The sequence below is a fragment of the Trichoderma evansii genome (genome assembly GCF_050947405.1).
Source record: "Trichoderma evansii strain SZMC 28006 chromosome Unknown GGI43scaffold_11, whole genome shotgun sequence".
Taxonomy (NCBI): Eukaryota; Fungi; Ascomycota; class Sordariomycetes; order Hypocreales; family Hypocreaceae; genus Trichoderma; species Trichoderma evansii.
Window position 1 is genome coordinate 703,905 of NW_028145195.1, and position 18,906 is coordinate 722,810.

Sequence of the window (18,906 nt, forward strand, 5' to 3'; positions counted from 1 at the left end):
AATAGGCTTTGCTGCACTATTGAGATTTGAAATTCGAGATTCAGATAGGCTTCTGGTACGCTTCGAAAAATGTATATATAGATGAGATAGATCCTTAGGAAGTTGAATCATTCCATCTCAGCATCACAGCATCAACAAGCAAAAGCACCAACACATCACAAAACAATACTATCAGCAACATTACTTTACAACTCTCTCCACAGAGCAAACACAAAATATCATTCACCATGAGCAACAACGTTGAATCCAAGGATCTCCCTCTTTCCGGCGTTGCCCGAGATGGCTGGTCAACCGAGACCGAGGCCACAGCTACCTGCTTCTGCGGCGCTGTGCAAGTGGTAGTTGTATGTTACTTATATGCCCTTTGATACCATCACTACCATTACAATACGAGAGAACTAACACGGTACACAGCCCATTGTCGCTCCAGGTCTGGTCAACACCTTTGTTTGCAACTGCTTCGACTGCCGCAAAGTCACCGCGTCCATGTTCGCCTCCAACTTCACCATCGACAACTCCCACCTCAAGTTCGTTCGTGGCGAGGACAATCTCAGTCGCTGGGGTCAGAGCAAGACACCTACTTCTGGAACCGAAATGTCCAACAGCTTTTGCAAGACCTGCGGCACCCTCATGTATCGCAGGAGCGAGGTCTACCCGCAGCAAAGCTACATGAGAATCGGCACCGTTGACGATTTCAACCTGCACGAAACCAAGCTCAAGCCTGAGTTCGAAATCTTCACTGACAGCCGTGTGAATTGGTGGCATGGAGTGGAGGGAGCCAAGGCCCTATCGGGTCCTTTCAGGAGTGCCTCCATGTGACTACGTGAAAGGAAGACGAGGCTGTAAATGGGCATTAGACCAAAGATGTACCATACGATAGAGGTGTTAGCGGGAGTACTATAGACTGTAAAATAGACATTTTTTCTTCCATTACTCCGTATTATGTGCACCTTTCTCCCGCCTGACCTGTCAGAAATGTGGCTGCTTACTGTGCAGCCGCATTTGCATAGATATTTAAGCATAGCTAGATGCTTCGTATAATGTACTACTGCCCACTAGACTGGTAAGATAATAGACGTACACAGGTAGTCAATACGAAGTAGAGAGCCTCACTTCATCCGATCCTGGAGGCTTGTGGTAATCATGTGTGCTGCTAAGAGTATGATTCGTGCAATTTTTGCCAAGAAAAAGAGGGATGCCCTTCCCGTGTCTCGCGGTGCTATCCGAATCGAAGCGGCGGTTCCGTCATACATTCCGCTGCCACACAACATCATGATCCCACCCTATCCGCAGCGTTGCATTTCAGGTGCCGATGCCGACGTGGCATATGGCCTAACCCTTGGTGACCTAATGCAGCGGAACTTATTTTCAGATGGACGGGAGGAGCGGTTGCAGCACTGCAGCCATGTGCCGATGAAACCCTATGGGCTGATGCCGAGGCCGAGATGTGACTTTTCAATGTTCAGCTCCAATGAGGCAACTAGAGCTCAAGACTGCATTGCGCTATTGATACTCTGGTTTATTTTTCTGCTCTGCCAAATCCTTCCTAAGGCTGAGCGCTCGGCACGACAATTGTCTGAGTGAAACCCCCCCGCATCCCAAAATACGATGCTTGGCGCGTCGATCCCGTCCAAAGCTCCTCCGCTAGCGACTGGCTCTGCCTCACTTACAACCGACGCCCTACTTTGCGCTCTTGTCAGTCTGCAGTAGTCTATAGATTACGCAATAGAAAGATCGAGACATAATCCTTCGGCCTCGTATTTATTGTACGACTATTTCATGCACTATAAGCCACTGAGTCGAGGTCTCACCGCCAGGCAGATACTCTTTTGGGAAACGCGGTGTTCGTATTCTGAAAAGCCTTAAGCTTAACACGGAAATTTGAGTAGCGCAGATCCCCCGGGATGTCGGCTGTTGTGGTGGGGAGGCGGCCGCTTCTGTCAAAAATAGTACATCTCGGCTGTAAAGAGAGCATCAACTGGGCGGGTTGCTCGGTTAAGACATGAGTGAAGCGTAATAGTGAGGCTCAATAGAGCCTGATGCTGTGAATCTCTTGAGTATAAAGAGGGCAAGCATTTCCAGTTGAGGTGAGTCTTAGAATAACCATCCCAAGCTCTCAAGATCTCAAGACTCACAATACAACAATCTTCAAGACATTCTCAAATATTTTTTCAAGGAAAATTCCAAATCAGTCAATATGAAGTTCACCACCACTGCTGTTCTTGCCATTGTTGCACTCGTTGAGTCAGCTTCTGCCCTGGGCAAAGCTCGCGTTGTCAACAAGTGTCCCTTTAGCATCACTCTCTGGTCTGTTGGCAGCGCCATATCCAACCCAACAACCCTTGCTCAGGGTGGTTCATATGGCGAGACCTTTTCTCGCGACCCTGTCACTGGCGGCCGTGCCATCAAGGTCACTGTTCAGCCTGATGGCCTCTATACCGGCAAGCCGGAGACCATCTTTGCCACAAATCTCCAAGATAACACCATCTGGTACGACCTTTCGGATGTTTTCGGCGATGCTTTCAACGGAAAGAAAGTGACTGTTGCCAGCGCAAATACTGCGTGCCCCCAAATCGTTTGGTCAAACGGTGTCCCTCCTGCGGGAAGCCAAGTCAAGAATTGCGGCGCGGATAAGGATGTGACTCTGACGCTATGTGCTTAAAATAATGCACTGGCTGATGAAATGGTAGGGTGGGATCATGATATAATTAAGAGTTAGACCTGTTCAAGTCGTATGTTAGTTATGAATAATGAATTACGAAACTTTTGACCAGTCACACAATTGGTGAAAGCTTGTCTTGTCTTCTCAAAAGCTTGATAAAATGGTTCATAGAGTCGTTTAAACCAGTGCCATTGTAGCCTGAACATACGAATGCAGAAAGAAAAGAAGAAAACTCGAACTGCATTGACTGACGAGTTTTGGCTATTCGTAAATGCGTAGTGACTCGTTCTATGCAGATATCGAAATGGCATGACCAACCCTCCGAAAAGTCGACCACAGCCGCCCTAGTGAGACTATTTAATAGCACTCGATAGCCTCTTTTTTTAAATGTCATACGGATAGCAATGTGCAAAACACGGTGTTTGCGGTCATGGTGGTGCATCATTAAAAGCTTCTTGTTGGATTCGCCCGGTTGCCGCTGGTCTCGGTCGTACGGCCTGAAGTAGTCGTAGAAGATGTGTTAATATGAAATAGTAGATAGAAACCCACACTTTTGAGATAGATGCAAAAAGATCACGTTTAATATCGTCGATTCTGGCAAAAAAAGAAATCTCCGATACTGGGAATCGAACCCAGGGCTGCTCGGCACTCGAAGAATGAGAGCGAGCGATGTTAGCCACTACACCATATCGGATGTGTTTCATGCTACAGGTCACAGAATTTTGTCTCATACGGTGTCTACACGACAACCTTTTCGATTCGCTACTCTTCTCTTGTCGATTTGTCCTTCTTTTCGGCCATTTTCGTTATGGAAGGAACTTCATTGCGTCTCTTAGCATAATAACAGGCTAGTAATAGCCTGCGGAATTTTCAGCATCTTCCGAAATATCGTATGTTTGTTTCTCTGAGAAATCTTAACAATTTTAATCCAGTACTGCCTTCCCAGTGAGACCTCGGCATACCTGTCTGATACTCAGTAGCGGCAGGAATATAGAGTCAAGTTGCTTCTCGGACTTCTCTGTTCTTCGAAAACATCGATGCAGTCGTTATTCGACATCTTTTCTCTTGTAATCTGAATTGACGGATTTTCCAAGGCAAGTAACCAAGGAAAGCAGGAAAAAGATGTATGAATAACGAGCCTCTAATTGTTAGTCCCGGGGTATAGTCGCCGTAAACGCTAGAAGTTGATCTTGGAAGTCCGCGAGTGCAGTGCTACTATCTTAACAATATGATGCCAGGTCATCTAGATTTCTCTCTCATTAGTTCATATATCTTTGAACATTTGATTCTTTTCAGAGATACCGATTGATTTCTGCCAAAGATAGTTCTCGACGTCGTGTTTGCGTAGTTTTATTTCATGGTTTTCTCCCGTAGACACCAGCCAGATCACAGCAAAAGTACCAATAGCTCAAGTAGAATTTCTAGAGCTAGGCGTAATTAGAAACCATTTAGAATGATGATATGTGAAGAATGCGAAGATTAGGAATCAGGTAGCTTTAAACTGCCAGCGTGGCCTTGGTGATGCGTCCGTTGCGTATACGATATGATCACGTGATCGGATTTCTTTACATCAGATTTCCAGTATGGCGAATTTCATAATAACCATTGGCCTGTTATTCATGATGGCATATTTATGTATATGTTACTATTAGCATTTATTTTTTTATTATTGTGCTATAATAGCGGCGGATTGATTGCGTATCGTTAGGTAGACGCATATAAAGGCACACGTATATATAACTTAATTTGCTGCTGGGTACTTGTGCACTCAGGCAGGTCATGTGGTATATAAGGGACAAAAGAGAACTTTGTATATACATATAATGGTTTAAATCTCATAACTATTTACATCTATCCATATTTCAAGAGAAGTTTAATTCACATGATATACAACCTCTCAGTTTGACGGTGCAGAAGCTGTCCAGTTGTATGCCATATTAAACGGCTGAGTGAGCATACTCTCGAAATCCTTGGGATTATTCACGTCGCCGTAGATATTTGCCGCACGAACAAGGAATTGATAGGTTCCTGCAGGAGTGGCTATACCTTCTTGAGTCATACCAGTATATGCCACAATCCATTCTCCCTTTGGAGCAAACGGGATAGGGAAGCCTGGCAGGGTGCCAACAATGTCAGCGCCCAGTACGTTCGTCGTGTTCACCTTGGCCTTTGTGTCTCCAACGGCCACGAGATCAACTCGGAAGAGGGGAGATCCAGCATCAATCTGAAGAAGGATGGCAGGATAATCGGGCAAAGGAACAAGAGTCTCATTCCACACCGTCGAAGTTGGAACAGGTACGACATATGTATAGTTTGCAGGGACTGGGTCCAACACGAAAACGGTTTCCCGAATCATGTAGTTGAAGTTTGTATCCAACACCGGGAGCTTAGCCAGACTACCCACGACACCAAGGTAAGGAATAGCAAGATTTTCGCCGCTCGTGGCATTGAGGGTAATGTATCCGCTGTAAACAGGTACTTCAGTCGCATTCAAGCCATGAGGAGGGGTTGCTACAACAGTGATGGCTGCTGAGCCTCCTGCTGGGACTGTTATCTTCTTCTGCGAGAAGGCAAGGCTGGCTGCAGCACCCTCGGCGATTGGATTCGGGAATGGAGCAGAGTAGTGGCCAGTAGAGCCATCTCCAAATGTGTACATGGTGAGAGTTGGGTTGTGGCCAATTGTGTACGTGACACTCTTCCTCCCTGTGTTCTTGATGGCGAAGCTTGTCTTTTTAACAAAATTGTCCGTGTCATTGAAAGAAATGCTTGAGACACTAAGAAGAGTTGTTGCATGGGCAGCATCATAAGCTTGAGCCAAACCACCACCTTGCTGCGCAACCGGGGCCAACTCATTATACAGCGTTGTTCCATCATAAAATGGCAACTGAAGGGCTGTCGATGACAGAACGTTCAAAAGAGTCTTGGGGTCTTTGGTGCCCCGTGCTTCCATAAGCAAGGCGTAAATCGATGCCATCAGCGGCGTGGCCATGGAAGTACCGCTGTCAACGGCGTAACCTCCGTACAACAGTGGATACGTAGAAAGAATAGAGCCTCCGACTGTGGATATTGAAGGATTGACATCTGCTTGCCATGTTGGGCCCCAGCTAGTGAAGGTGTCAATGGTGTTGGGGTTAGTAGGGTTTGGTAGGAAACTTGAACCTATGGGTGCAGATGCTGAGTCGAAAAAGGTCAGATAAAGGTCTTTGCCGCTATCTAGCTGATCAATCCAGATTTGACCTTGCAATTGAGTAGTCATTCCGAAACCAATAGCGTCCGATCCAGGAGCGTAAGGGCTGCGAAAAAAAAGACACGTTAGCTCCATTTTACGGCTGTGAAAAGGAAAAATATTAATGTACCTTCCTGACTGATCAAGCCAGTACAGAATGTATTTCGCATTGTTATTCTTTGCCAAGAACTCTGCAACAGTCCAGGTGTCACAAGTACCAAGAGTGTACTGAACGAGAACAATGTAACCACTGAGGTCGGCCGGTGCATTGCTGTTGAGAGGATTGCAAGAGGCATAAGTGCCATCTGTGGTGACATTGGGGGTAATTGCGAACAGTGGCAGAGTGATGTTTGGGAGTGGATTTGCTCCGTTTTTGTAGACGAATGGAAGTTGGCCAGCTGTAGAGGTCTTATCTGTGTTTACATATCCAATGGTGCCGTAATAAGGGGTTAGTGTATTCTCGACAGACGATACTGCTGTTACGCCTTTGCCGTTAGCTGGAGTGCCTGCAGTGAACAGTCCCGCCGAGCCGGAATTGCCGTTGGCAACAGCACATGGGACACCGGCATCTACAATTCGTTGTAAGACAACTGAGAAGGAATCCTCTGTCCAACCAGAGGTTCCACCAAGAGAGAGTGAGAGAATATCTGATCCATCCTCGAAAGCTTGGGTAGCTCCTGCTATAGCAACATCGGCCCCGACATCACCATTGCAGCCAAAGACCCTGTACATGCCAATCTCTGCTCCAGGGGCAGCTCCAATAATTCCCACAGGGTTTGATTGAGCACCAATGATGCCAGTGACATGTGTTCCATGGGTAGTGCAGTTCGCGTATGGCTTGGGTCCAGGAACAGGAGTATTGGTGCCATCGTAGTTGTCACCAACCAAATCTTTTCCGTACGTGACTACACAGCCTTTGCCAAAGCATGCGCCCAGAGCAGGGTGGTTGAAATCGACTCCAGTGTCTATAATACCGATCTTGATTCCCTTGCCCGTGATTCCAGCATTGTGAAGCTTATCGATCTGAACCGCAACGTGGGGCGAATAGGTATCGTTGGCGGACTTTGCTCTGCGGATGATATTTGCGACTTCATCCGAGTGGCTAGCTTCATCGCTTGGCGGGGCAAGCGTTGAGTTTCCTGGGCGCTTCAGAAGATGAACAGGCCAAGCTTGCTTCACAGAAGGAACTGATGCAATCCTGGCAGCCGTAGACAATGGATCGAGGTTAATGGAATCCAGCTGGAAAGAAGCTCCTTTGAAGATAGTGGAGTTTAGACTCAGTCGCTTGGTTGCAGAAAAACCGTGCTTGTGAAGATCACTAAACAGAGCAGTTTCATCCTACCGACGAAAATATGTCAGAAATCGGACGCCCAAGTCGTGAAACGGACGAAACAGTATATTCTTTGATAATGTCATAAAAGGTGGGGAGCGGGGGATAGACGTACATTCTCGTCTTCAAATTCAACAATGTAAGCACCTGGAACGAAAAAAGCTTGACTCTCTTTTGTCCACTTCTGCCCTTTAGATACTCCTTGGACACCCTGAGCAGCTACGCCAGTCCCATCTGATAGAAGTAGGCCCAAAAGGGGCAGCAAACGGAGATACGCCACCATGATTTTTCTCAAACAGTGGCAAGCTTTGGACTCGCAACTATTATACTGTCTTGGCAGGTCTGAGAGAATGGTAGAGAGGCGAGCTCCCTTCAAGGTTATATACTCGTATATCTCTCAGCAAAAAGGTAGTGTCACATCTGAGGCCTACCATCGCCCGTAACGTCCCATTCGCGTCCTCCTTGATTAGCAGTGAACGCCTTTTTAGTCGACATGGTGAGCTGCCATTTACGACGCATATTGTGGGGTTTTCGTTTTCCAGCAGTTGGCCAAACAGCGGCTGCACTTCCGAGCGCCATTGCAATATCGTTTGGATACGACGTGCATGGAATAACAGTAGTAGGCAGTAGTAATTTAACATCGCCAGTCCTGCAGGTTCAGGTACAGCCTATCTGTGGTGTGATACGGCAAATACAAATAGACCTCCAGTAAGCCCATCGCGATTCAAAGAGGAAGGTCGGATTGGGCCAACAGCTGTACTAACGACTATCATGAATAGTATTTGCATATGTACTCCTACATTCCCAGTAAGCACTCAGGGACCTTCTAAAAGGGGAGGTAGAAAGCTTACCTCGATTGGGCACAGGCTTTAATTTGTATGCTTGTACGGATCACGGAATTCTTCATACCTATTTTGACATGAGTTCATCCTACGGGTATTAATCTGTAAATTGCTTCGTAGTATCGTTTATATTGTGGGGTAGCGGCCCTGGCTTTCATCCAAAGATGATGCGATTTGCGAATAAAGCGGGCGCGCTGGCGTGCCGCGACGAGTTGCGCGATATTGGTCAACGCATATGTCGATATTCAACTTCTTTAGCTGTTTTGAATGGAATAGCCAGTGAAGACGGCAGACGATGTATCCGATCTCGATCCATGGTATATAATAGTCCTGTGTCTATCAAAGACTAGAGAAGACAAGTTTGTACTTATTCCGACTCTGTTTATGATATTACGTAAAATATTTGCCCAAGATTGCAGAGAATACCTAGTCTGCTATATCCCAATATGGTCTTGAATGTCGTATTCGAGTAGCACCAATTTCTTCAGAAGCCTAGTCGCAAGTCTTGTCCTCTGGCGGATAGCGCCACCGCGTTCCTGGAAATGCGATGCGTGTAAGATCACGCTAATACATTCCAAAAGTAGCAGTTGCATGGCGCCATGAGACTACCTGTAATAGAGATTCTTTTCTGGGAAACAATTACTGGAGAAATTTTCTCATAATCACGATATAAGTGAAGGATACCCTGGCCTTACCGCCGGCCTGATTAGTACGATCTTCAAATCATTGCTAGGATATGTCGTAGAGCTTCGATGAAGTGGTGGTGATGAGAAGCTTAGAGAAGCTTAGCGCTAACATCGTCCAATATGGGAAGAAAGGACTCTCTTCCACTTCCCTGTTCATGGTGCTGGTGGAAGATTTTTTTTGAGCTGACTATTTCGTCTTGGCTTCGTTAGGCATTATGGGTCTCGGCAAACTCTCCATGCAGATTATAATAGAGTCAATGCTCCTCCGCCATCTGGAATGAATTGAGCAAAATAATTCTCCAAAAGAGGAAAACCAATTTTCAGGACAAATTATCCAGCTCGGTAATCTTGAAGCACAATTCCTCTCAGATTGTGGCTGTTATTTTAATATATGACTTTCCATGTCTATACAACCAGAAGGCAGTTATATCACGGAATACTAAGAGCTCTCGGTTCATCGTCAACCAAGATACGAATCATCGCTCTCTGGAAATTATGCGCTTTATATGTATATGTATATACTCCACTATCATGATCGAGGTTTTCCGTGGTGTTGATTTCTTTTCGCTTTTCTCAGCATTTCGAAACCCTCTGGGTATTCAAATATGCCGATAGAAAGATATCCCTTCGTGAGATGGAATCTAAGAAGCCGGCGAATTTTGGATTGGTGCAGTATTCTTTATTACCAAGATTAAGTCGGCATCGGCTATAAAATGCGAAAATCGGAGTCCAGCGCGTAACAAATAGTGCGAATTCAACCGCTTGGCAGTCGTAGCAATCAGTCATCAAACATAGGCGCTATCTTTGTAGCCTAATGGCCGTCTTTTCCGATGGCGAAATATTGTTGTGCGCAAGCGGTAGGCTCTCCATACGTTGCGCAACATATCAGGCAGTCTCGTCGCAGCTAGGCCTCTTTTACCGAAGCAGAGAGGCACTTTCACGCTATAGTGTCGTAGGGATCGTAGGAATCTCGCGGATTGCCAAGTAGAGAACGACAGATGGAATTGCTTCAATATTCTCGAGATCAAGATGGCTTCTTGTATCGAACTCTGAAGAAATAGTATCACATTGTGATGCTATATTCTTTCTTTGCATCTCGAAGAATGAAACGTAGTCGAATGCGGTCGAATATATTCGTAGCCTATTTTGAAGGTAGCCGGATAGCAGGAGCATCTGTCTCTTCCTTATTCCCGAAATTTTCGCCCTTCGCTTTTTCGTAAGGATTAGATGTTTGCTTCACTGGATATAAACTGTGAATGTCTTTTGATAGTTAGAAAATACAAGAATCGATACTTGGAGATAGACAATATACCAACCCGGCACAACAGTAGACCAAGATCGAGGACAAAGCGCATATTCAGGCTATTCGACACTTGGGCCTCGAAATGCTAGTGTAAATTAATTCATCCATAGATGAACTGTTGAAAAAATGCCCTTGATAAATAGACATTCTTCTCATTGGGTGGTTCCTCAGCTCGAGCTTCTGGAACCGATTATGGGGCGGCCAGAGAATTGCATCTTCAGTGACGAGGCGAAGTGACAAAATGCCAGAGTTATCCATTTGCAGATAAATGCATCGTGTAGATAAGATGTGGTAATAGAGATGAATAAAGACGAAATCTCAACAGGTAAGCAAAAAGAAAAAAAAAATTGAAAGGAAGCTGTTTGAGTTTTGTGTGTAATGGCAGGAACAGTTAAGGCTAGTAAGAAACACAGGTTGACAGCTGACTTCAAGACTGCTAGCTACAGAGGTACAGTGCCCTTAACAGAGGCGCAATTCGGTACATCTGAAACTACCACGCTTATTTTGTCCATCTTCAGCTCTAAAACAAAAATTCATCGATGTTACATTTACCAGCCTTGCTCTGGCAGGTTCTCAACTGCACAACCGTCAACTCGGCTATAAGGCTGCCGATAATCCAAGCCCAGTGTCTACTTGGTACTAGCTTGCCGAAAGCCTGGGCGATCTGAAGACCGATCTGGATATTTGACCCCCACTTCACTAATACATAAACCGGACTGGTTTCTCTCAACTTTGCTATTCCAAGAGCATCAAGCAATTCGACATGCTCTTTCTGATCATGAAGCGCAGAGCTAATGCATCTCCTGTCAAGGTAAATAGAGAAATCATCTACATAGCCAATATCATTGGTGGAATTGACACATCGACAGACTGGATCTCTTATCTATCACGATGCTCTTCTCGCTTAGCTTGCTGTCAACCCCGGCTAAAACTCCGCTTCAACCGGCACGTTTATCCCCATGGGGTTATTAATTGTAACGTTACGCTATTTAATAGAAGGCCGGTGAAGACAATAGCCAAGTTAAGAGCATCATGATATTAGTATTTATGGGTTATGATGGCCTTTCGTGGCGCGAAGACTCTCGCTCGCAGAGGTCAATGCTGGGTGGCAGAAAAGCATTGTCGCAGCAATGAGGCTTCTCTTAGTAGTCGTAGGGTTAACTTCCCTAGGTAATGTTCAAGAATAATACTAAGTCTAGAGTTCGTTTAGTTCTAACAAAGTAGATAGCTCGCTCACAACTTCTTGGAATACCGACTGTGCCATTCAACATCACCTCAGACAAGACATTTGACTTGGGAAATCTTCACACCATTGTTGTTGATCTTGCGCACTCTTCAACTCGTGACCAAGATGGCCTCACCTTGATTCCTCCTTCCTTGTGGGAGTTTGCAGAGACTTTCCAAAGTGACCTTGCTGGTATTGGAGTCAACGCAATCGTGCTCCCAGGCTCCAAAGCCATTGCAAATGCAATCTACCTCACCCTTGATAATGACAAGTCGCAATTCGTCAATGCTGCGGGTAACGAGACCTCAGAAGGTTACCGTCTCTCTGTCACTTCTTCGGGAATCACCATCAGTGGCGCGAGTCCTCTTGGAGCATGGTGGGGAACTCGAACAGTCCTGCAGCAGGCGCTGATCAACGATAAGAAGCTGAAGATTGGAACGGGTGTCGATGCTCCAGGATGGGCGGAGAGAGGCATGATGGTAAGCAGTTCTCAGAATAAGTCATTTTAAGAAAGAGATAGCTAACTATTTGTTGTCATTCACTTACTCAAGCTTGACGTTGGCCGCCATTATTACCCGGCAGACTTTCTCGCAGAGTTGTGCTCCTACCTGTCATTTTTCAAACAAAATGTATTCCATCTTCATCTCAGCGACCATGTCTGGGATCCCGCCAAGCTCGGCTCTCATGAGCTTGCCCTCGAGCTCTACGCAGGTTTCCGCATCGCTTCCACGGATCCAGCAGTTGCCGGTCTCGCACGACCAACAAACGAAACATACAGCCCGTCTGTTTTCGATAACTTGCAGCAAAAGTGCGCGAGCCGCGGCGTAACCATCTTGCCTGAGTTTGAATCACCAGGACACTCGATAGCAACCACAGATTGGAGGCCCGAGATTGCTCTCTCTGACTTTAGTATGCTGAACTTGAGCCATCCAGAGACGCTTCCAACAGTCAAATCGTACTGGAAGGCTGCGATTAACAACTTTCACTCCAAGATTGTGCACATTGGGGCAGACGAGTACGACAGCAACTTCATTAATGAGTACAGCACCTTTGTCAACGACATGAGTGCATATATCCAATCCATCTCTGGAAAAAGCACTCGTATCTGGGGCACTTTCCCGCCTTCGTATGCACCAGGCTCCATCAACGTCAACAAAGACGTGACGGTCCAGCACTGGCAGATTGGACAGGATAACGGACTATTCGACTTCATCGACAACGGCTACACCATTGTCAACAGCGATGATTACTTCTACCTTGATGTCAAGTATTCGGATGGCAACGTTTATCCTAAGGAGCTCGATATCCAGCGCGTTTTCCACGGATCTCCCGACGGCAGCGCATTTGCACCCAACATTCTCGATAACGCCAACGCAACTAACAACCCTCCTCGAGATAGCCCCAACGTTCTTGGACATTTGGCTGTTGTGTGGAATGACTGGGGTCCAAACGCCAGTACTTATCACGAAGCTTACTATATGGTCCGCAACGGTTTGCCAGCTTTAGCTGACAAGCAATGGGGCGGTTCACTGCAGGAAGAGGATTATGCTGGTCTATTCGCCACGCTGCAGCCTGCCGTGCCAGATCAGAATCTCGACCAGCGAATTCCATCCAAGGGGCCAACAATTTTATCTTATAGCTTCGGCAGCAACATTGTATCGTCGTTATTAGGTGCTGTTCGAGATGGTTCTGGAAACAGTTATCATGGTAGTCTCAAAAACGGCGCCTATGTGAGCGGTGGTGCTCTCCAACTCAACGGACGCAGCGCCTATCTCGAGACCCCTCTAACAAGCAAGGGACGCAACTACACGCTCTCTTTCTCTGTATTTCCGAAATCTCATGGAGGTGCGCTCTTCTCAGGCCCAGACAGCAGCTTCCTTAACGGCAATGGCACGTCAACCAACCTCATGCTTGTCTCTCATAACATTGCTTACCCAGTCAATCTGACACTGCCGCTGAACAAATGGAGCGACGTCAAGGTCGAGGCCATCGGCCCTCAGACGTTTATCTCGGTCGGCACTCAACGTCAAGAAGTGACCATCTTGATGGGTATCTGGGGAGGTTACATGGAGGAGGGGCCGATGGCGATTGAGGCGCCACTTGCGGCGATTGGACAAGGGATAAACGGGCAGATGAAGAATATACAGCTGTTAAGTGACGTATTATAAACCAGCTAGCTTCTATATGTTTAATTGTAATATCTTCTGACGAGCTCGGTTTGGTTGATGAAAAGATGATCATAGAGGCTCACTTGAGCGCCATGTAAGTGAGTGAGGCTGACGCCACAAATAGAGTCATTGGTTCCTCCCATGCATGAAGAACCTCTTTTTCTATGATTTCGAAAGCATGAGGTACCATTTTTATCATGACTGTGCAGATCATCCTTAATGTATTATACAGTGAGTAATCTTTCCCGTTATTCTCACCAAGTTGGTGGGGAGCGCATGATGTAATCCACAGGCAACGATACAACACTATGAGCTCATAGACTCGCCTCCAAATAGATATATATAGAGTGAGATAACAAATACTGAAAGAAATCAATTTACACATTCAGACTTTTACAGTCGCATTTTAATTCATTTCTCATTTCTCATAAGAAAAAATAAGGAAATCTCTATTAACAGAAACCATTCACAATGTCTGAACATCCTGCGCACTACTCGGGCGAATTTCACGCTCGCCGTCCGCCATCTGAACCTATGATGAAAGGAGGAGTAAGTCATAATTAAACAATTACTTATTAAACATAATTTACACTCAGCTTCTCTTACTGACGAAATAATCTACTACAGCACCAACCTGGCATCAAAGTCGGCAACGATCGCCTCCCAGAATCTCATCTCGAAATCCATCCTCCAGGAACTGCCCCAGCCGAAGCATCATTCCGACCAAACCCCATTTCAGAAGTTCCTGGCCAGGCCAATAACCCCGAAATGGACCCTTCTGGTCGTTCAGACCCTCTTGATTTTCCCGGCGCCACATCAAAGGACGTGAACTGGGGCTACGGCCGTCCAGTTGAAGGCCTCGAAGGCCGAGAGGTGTCTTCACAATTACCAGGAAAGAAACACACCGGCAACAAACAACATGGTCACGGTCACAAGGAGGGATCAGGATTGGGCGCCGTTGCTGCGAATGCTGATGCTAGAGATCCTGTGAGAGAGCACGGATGGGATCTGCCAGAGGGCGTGGAGAAGGGAACGAGAGGGAAGGGAAATGTGGATTATCCTGGAGCAGAGGAGATGAACCCTGTGAAGGCAGATGAGGTTGCAGCGGAGAGGTTTTAAGAAATAAATAGATTAAGAAGCGTTCAATCTTGGTCATGAGATTTGCAATGCATTAACTCAAATTTGTTATATAAAAAGCATTTGTCCTATCCAATCGGAAGAATTAATGACGCAAACATTGTCTGTATTCCTTGTTCAAAAAACGCCAGTGAACTTGCTCTTCTTCTCAGCGCATAAATGTAATGAAAATCATCTCAAGCCCTACGCCGTCTATGCCGGTCTCATATACATTACCACCACACCACCACACAAAAACCTATTTCTTACACACACAAAATAGTACCCAAAAGCATACCCTTGCAAGCCAATACTCGCCACTGCCCAGTAACAGTAATATTTACGAGCCTGTCTTTCAGCTCTTGCCCCCTCATCCCGCTCCCGTCAATAGTTTCCATGTTCAAACCTCGTGGGATTCTTTGCAGCGGGCACCGTTTTGTTTCACAGGCTTGTCGCTTATCAAGGTATAGAGTCGCATCGGGGCGGCCGCGGCCTGTATGGCAGGGGTGGAAAACGAGCGACATCCGCCTTGGCTCTCGCTATTTATTTGCTTTTTTTTCTTCGCATTCGGGTGTAAGCGAGGCAGAATTTAGAATGCTTATTAGGTTCATCCGGCTCGCGTCGCGAACTGAGCAGGGATACCAAAAAGTGAGGATCTCTGAGATGGAATTTGAAAAATGACATGTTCGTTATTGATTCAGGGTGTCACATCTATCAAGTGAAGGCCAGTTGAACAATGGATGAAGCGAAAATTAAAGAACGAACTGAGACAAAACCATGAGAAATATCGTATTGTGTAATTGTACATAGGAAATCATATTTAAAAGAGAGAAAGGAAATCATGAGTTCCTCCAATGTAGTAAAACATCCAGCATTTATATCCTTCCATCACGCAATGAATGCAATCTTCAATACCAAAAAGAAACAAAGACACCGCCAGATTCATGAAGAGAAATAACAATATCGTATACCAATAACCAATGAGCCCGCCTGCCAAATGTTCCCAAACAAAAATGCTTTCGCTTTCTCAGTTACATCCAAATCATCTGTCCAGATATAAAAAAATGATTTCTTCTTTTTTCAAACCATCCAATGCAATGCATGCTATTTTATCCCCTTTTCAATATGAACAATCAAGTGAAGTCATACGTAACCAAGCTCTCTCGTCCATCTGACGTCTGGCGAAGAACAGTAACCCTCTGGTTGTCAGTCCCAACCCAGTTTCGCCTATGTTCAGCATCCTCTGATGAGGAGGCGTCTACAGTATCGTCGGAGCCTCTGTTCACTCGAGGTCTAACTTCGACACTCGTGCTGTCGTGGTGTCCGTCCAGATCCCAGACTCTGATTTCATCGCCACGCTCGCTAACGCTAACAGCCGTGCCTGCCGGAGTGATGTCGGCGTCTGCGATGCCTGAAGTGTGGCCGTAGAGCTTCATGGCATTGGAAATGGCAAATGACTTTTCCGTCGCAGTGACGACAAAGAGCACAAGAGTATTATCATGCATGGTGGCAAGAAGATATGGATGGCTGTAGCAGAGCTTGGCTGGTCCGCCCTCATCGTCATCTAGGAACAAATCTGGAAAGTTGGAGCAGGTAGGGCACTTTGGCCGATACTGGGTGGAGGTAACGAGGTGGCCAGTCTCAGCAGGCAGGGTGTAGGCAACGCGCGATGTGATGACATCTGGCTTGGAGCTACCCGAAGGGCGGATGTCAAAGTTTTGGATACCAATGGCCCAGCCACCAACAGTGTCGAAAGAGTAGGCGATAGATGCAACAGCTGACGACTTGAGCTTGCGGAGAGACAAAACGAGAGGTTGCCGCGAATAGTCAGACTTGAGCGATGACAGGACGTGAGGGTGAGAGAGATTGCTGCTTCTAGCAACCTCGCCGTGCAACTGGACCATGGACAGCTCTTCGCCATTTACATCATCGCTATCCTCTTTGTCGCCATGACGTTTTGCAGCTTCTTCAACAGGCACAGAGGAAGTACCCGCGTCAGCTGCAGTAGAGGTCAACTCAGTCTCAGGCTCCGTTTTAGGCTTCTCAAAGGTATACAGCGAGATAAAGCCCAGCTCTGCAGCAGTCAGGGCATAAGGGTACGAGTAGGCCACCGATATAAGTCTGCCCACATAGCTCTTTTCCTGGCGATACAAGACAGACAACCTCCCCTTGGAGATGATCAGCCGCCAGATGCCAAAGGTGCCGTCGTTGAAGCCAAGCATAATGTCCAAGACATCGGCAGACAGCCTCGCCCCATCCAGGGCCAGCGCCGTAGGCACCAGGCGGATACCATCATCAGTCTCAGTGGTTGTCTGTGCAATAGATTCCTGAGTGCGCAAGTCCCAGGCGCGAAGTCCAGCCTGCATGTCCACCGTCACGGCAAGGCCGTCCACGACTTTGACCAGGGTGCGACGCTCCTCAATGGGCGTCAAGGAAAAGTTCATGGCGCTGACCTGGACATGGCGCACCTCGCAGAGCCCGCGGGCCCAGTTGTGCCGCAACCTGTACTGCTGTTTCCAGTCGACATCTGAAGCTTCTCTCGTCTTACCCGACGGGTCCACGGGGTTAAAGGGCGGCTTAATGGAATCAATGTCAAACTCAGCCGACTCAGCTGCTTCAGCCGAAGACGACGACGTGGGGGGCCGCGCCCTCGTGATGCTGTTGCTGCTGCGGTTGATGATGCTGCTACCCGGTTCAGATTCGGCCCCCACAGAGGCTGAGGCTCGGCCTTGGCTCTGTTCCTGGCCGGGAGCCTCGCGTATACTTGGGACGCGGGCGTACGACTTGTTTGCGACTTTGAGGCCCGGAATGCGGTTGGCGCGCGGCAGAATGAACCTGCGGTAGTAGTGCTGGCGCCACAGCTGCGGATCAGACGAGACTCTGTAGAACTGCCGCGAGACGGGCGCCAGGTTCAGCAGCATCTGCTCGTCGGCGTAGGAGAAGATGCGCAGCAGCAGCTCGTCGGACACGCCTCGGGTGACGTCGTACGCGGGCTTGGCGAGACGCTGCCGCTTGGACGAAGCATCGCCGTGGCCGGGATGCAGCAGAGGATCAGCGTTGCCGGGGTCGCTGTACGACGCTTTCCTCTTCATGTTTTGGGGAGACATGGCTGTGTATGATTATTGCTGGTGAAGCTGTGTGGAAGACTCGGTAAGAATGTGAGGCTATGAGATGGGAAAGAGGGAATTGTGAGAGAGAGGACGTACGTGATTATATACAGAGGGTGTATTTGTGTATATAAGAGTGCCGTTTGTGTTTGTAATGATTAAGGCCAAGCACAGGTGCCGTCCCTATGCGCTATAGACAAGCCTCTTCCAGGAAATATGAATGAGAGAAAGACACCATAAACGTTCCCAACGTCGTAGCTGTTCGGTCCTCGGCCTGCTGCTCTCGGCTCGCCCTTCGGATGCCAACAAGCGAGCCTGGGAGGATGCGGTGGAGAACGTGTGATGAGAAGCGTATGTGAGGGATGGCAAAAAGTGGCTTTCTAATAAAAAAGAAAAAGATGAAATCTGACGAGGCAGGAAAAGAGAAAAGAGAAAAGGAAGGGGGAGGAGGGGGAGAAACGGCCTGACGGTTTTTTTTTTTTCTGTCAAGGGAGGCAGAGACAAAAAAAGAGAGGCCAGGGAAAAAGAGAGAAATTGGAAAGACTTGCTTCGGTGACACACAACGTGGGAATATGGTGTTTTGGAAGGGGAAATTCTGGGGTCGAGATAAGCCTTTGTCTCAGGTACCGAAGCAAATGTACCGCTAAAACCGCAAATCGCAAAATTGCAGGCCACTAAGCGGTTCGCTATAAACGGCTCGAGTGCTAAAATCAATCGCTAGAGGGGCAAAATGCTGCTGAAGGAGAGGCGCTGCGGTCGAGGTTCCAGGTTCTGGATCAGGGCGCTGGAACTCGGGTCTCGCCGGGCTCTTATATAGTGGGTGGCCCTTCCCAGAGGCTCCTTCAGTGCTACAGTAGCTTTGGAGGCTCTCTGTCGGGTTTGCGGGATGCGTCTGCCGCTGGCTGGGGCCTTGGTTTATTTGATTTTATCATTTTAATGCATTTTATTTTATGCTATTTTTCCTTTCTTTTTTGCTCCCCTTTGCTCGAGCTATTATTTCTCTCCTACATGGCCGGGCCCCTCACCTCCCTTAGAGTCTTGTCCAGCATCCATCCCACATGCCGGCCAATCGCTAATGCAGCCGCTATCCATCCCACTACAAAATGCTACCTACACTTCATGTTATTGGCACCAGACCCCAGCATAAAGTACATTTGATATGGAGTTCTCCGCAAGCAGGTACACGTCGCCAGTTAGTAATTGCACTGCAGTAGAGTAGCACCGTCTATAATAGGTCATCA

The 18,906-nt window shown here is 47.2% G+C and overlaps 6 protein-coding genes and 1 non-coding gene across 7 annotated transcripts; 4 read left to right on the plus strand and 3 right to left on the minus strand.

Moving 5' to 3' along the window:
- The first annotated feature begins 62 nt into the window (after positions 1–62).
- GGI43DRAFT_58716 (GFA family protein) lies at positions 63–981 on the plus strand. The gene is made up of 2 exons (XM_083210046.1): positions 63–344; positions 415–981. The coding sequence occupies exons 1-2, from the start codon at positions 228–230 to the stop codon at positions 817–819; spliced, it is 522 nt and encodes a 173-aa protein (XP_083060226.1). The 5' UTR covers positions 63–227; the 3' UTR covers positions 820–981.
- An 877-nt stretch (positions 982–1,858) lies between these two features.
- Positions 1,859–2,718, plus strand: GGI43DRAFT_58718 (uncharacterized protein). Its single transcript, XM_083210047.1, has 2 exons — positions 1,859–2,087; positions 2,154–2,718. The coding sequence occupies exon 2, from the start codon at positions 2,198–2,200 to the stop codon at positions 2,660–2,662; it is 465 nt and encodes a 154-aa protein (XP_083060227.1). The 5' UTR covers positions 1,859–2,087; positions 2,154–2,197; the 3' UTR covers positions 2,663–2,718.
- A 555-nt stretch (positions 2,719–3,273) lies between these two features.
- On the minus strand, positions 3,274–3,356 carry GGI43DRAFT_t128. Its single transcript has one exon. It is a non-coding gene; the product is annotated as a tRNA-Glu (tRNA).
- A 1,203-nt stretch (positions 3,357–4,559) lies between these two features.
- On the minus strand, positions 4,560–7,501 carry GGI43DRAFT_423218 (subtilisin-like protein; the record flags this gene model as incomplete). Its single annotated transcript, XM_083208211.1, has 3 exons — positions 4,560–5,955; positions 6,019–7,226; positions 7,334–7,501. 3 exons carry the CDS (start codon positions 7,499–7,501, stop codon positions 4,560–4,562), a joined length of 2,772 nt encoding a protein of 923 aa, XP_083060228.1.
- Positions 7,502–11,179: 3,678 nt separating this feature from the next.
- On the plus strand, positions 11,180–13,665 carry GGI43DRAFT_427830 (beta-N-acetylhexosaminidase; the record flags this gene model as incomplete). Its single annotated transcript, XM_083208883.1, has 3 exons — positions 11,180–11,219; positions 11,278–11,753; positions 11,826–13,665. 3 exons carry the CDS (start codon positions 11,180–11,182, stop codon positions 13,440–13,442), a joined length of 2,133 nt encoding a protein of 710 aa, XP_083060229.1. The 3' UTR covers positions 13,443–13,665.
- A 142-nt stretch (positions 13,666–13,807) lies between these two features.
- On the plus strand, positions 13,808–14,693 carry GGI43DRAFT_406427 (uncharacterized protein). Its single transcript, XM_083206141.1, has 2 exons — positions 13,808–13,991; positions 14,070–14,693. Exons 1-2 carry the CDS (start codon positions 13,914–13,916, stop codon positions 14,559–14,561), a joined length of 570 nt encoding a protein of 189 aa, XP_083060230.1. The 5' UTR covers positions 13,808–13,913; the 3' UTR covers positions 14,562–14,693.
- A 667-nt stretch (positions 14,694–15,360) lies between these two features.
- GGI43DRAFT_58828 (uncharacterized protein) lies at positions 15,361–18,133 on the minus strand. The gene has a single exon (XM_083210048.1). The coding sequence runs from the start codon at positions 17,663–17,665 to the stop codon at positions 15,692–15,694; it is 1,974 nt and encodes a 657-aa protein (XP_083060231.1). The 5' UTR covers positions 17,666–18,133; the 3' UTR covers positions 15,361–15,691.
- Between the last annotated feature and the right edge of the window lie 773 nt (positions 18,134–18,906).

Coding starts and splice junctions, on each gene's coding strand:
- GGI43DRAFT_58716 (XM_083210046.1), top strand. CDS start 228: ATGAGCAACAACGTTGAATCCAAGGATCTCCCTCTTTCCGGCGTTGCC. Junction 345..414: donor GCGCTGTGCAAGTGGTAGTT/GTATGTTACTTA, acceptor CACGGTACACAG/CCCATTGTCGCTCCAGGTCT.
- GGI43DRAFT_58718 (XM_083210047.1), top strand. CDS start 2,198: ATGAAGTTCACCACCACTGCTGTTCTTGCCATTGTTGCACTCGTTGAG.
- GGI43DRAFT_406427 (XM_083206141.1), top strand. CDS start 13,914: ATGTCTGAACATCCTGCGCACTACTCGGGCGAATTTCACGCTCGCCGT. Junction 13,992..14,069: donor AACCTATGATGAAAGGAGGA/GTAAGTCATAAT, acceptor AATCTACTACAG/CACCAACCTGGCATCAAAGT.
- GGI43DRAFT_58828 (XM_083210048.1), bottom strand. CDS start 17,665: ATGTCTCCCCAAAACATGAAGAGGAAAGCGTCGTACAGCGACCCCGGC.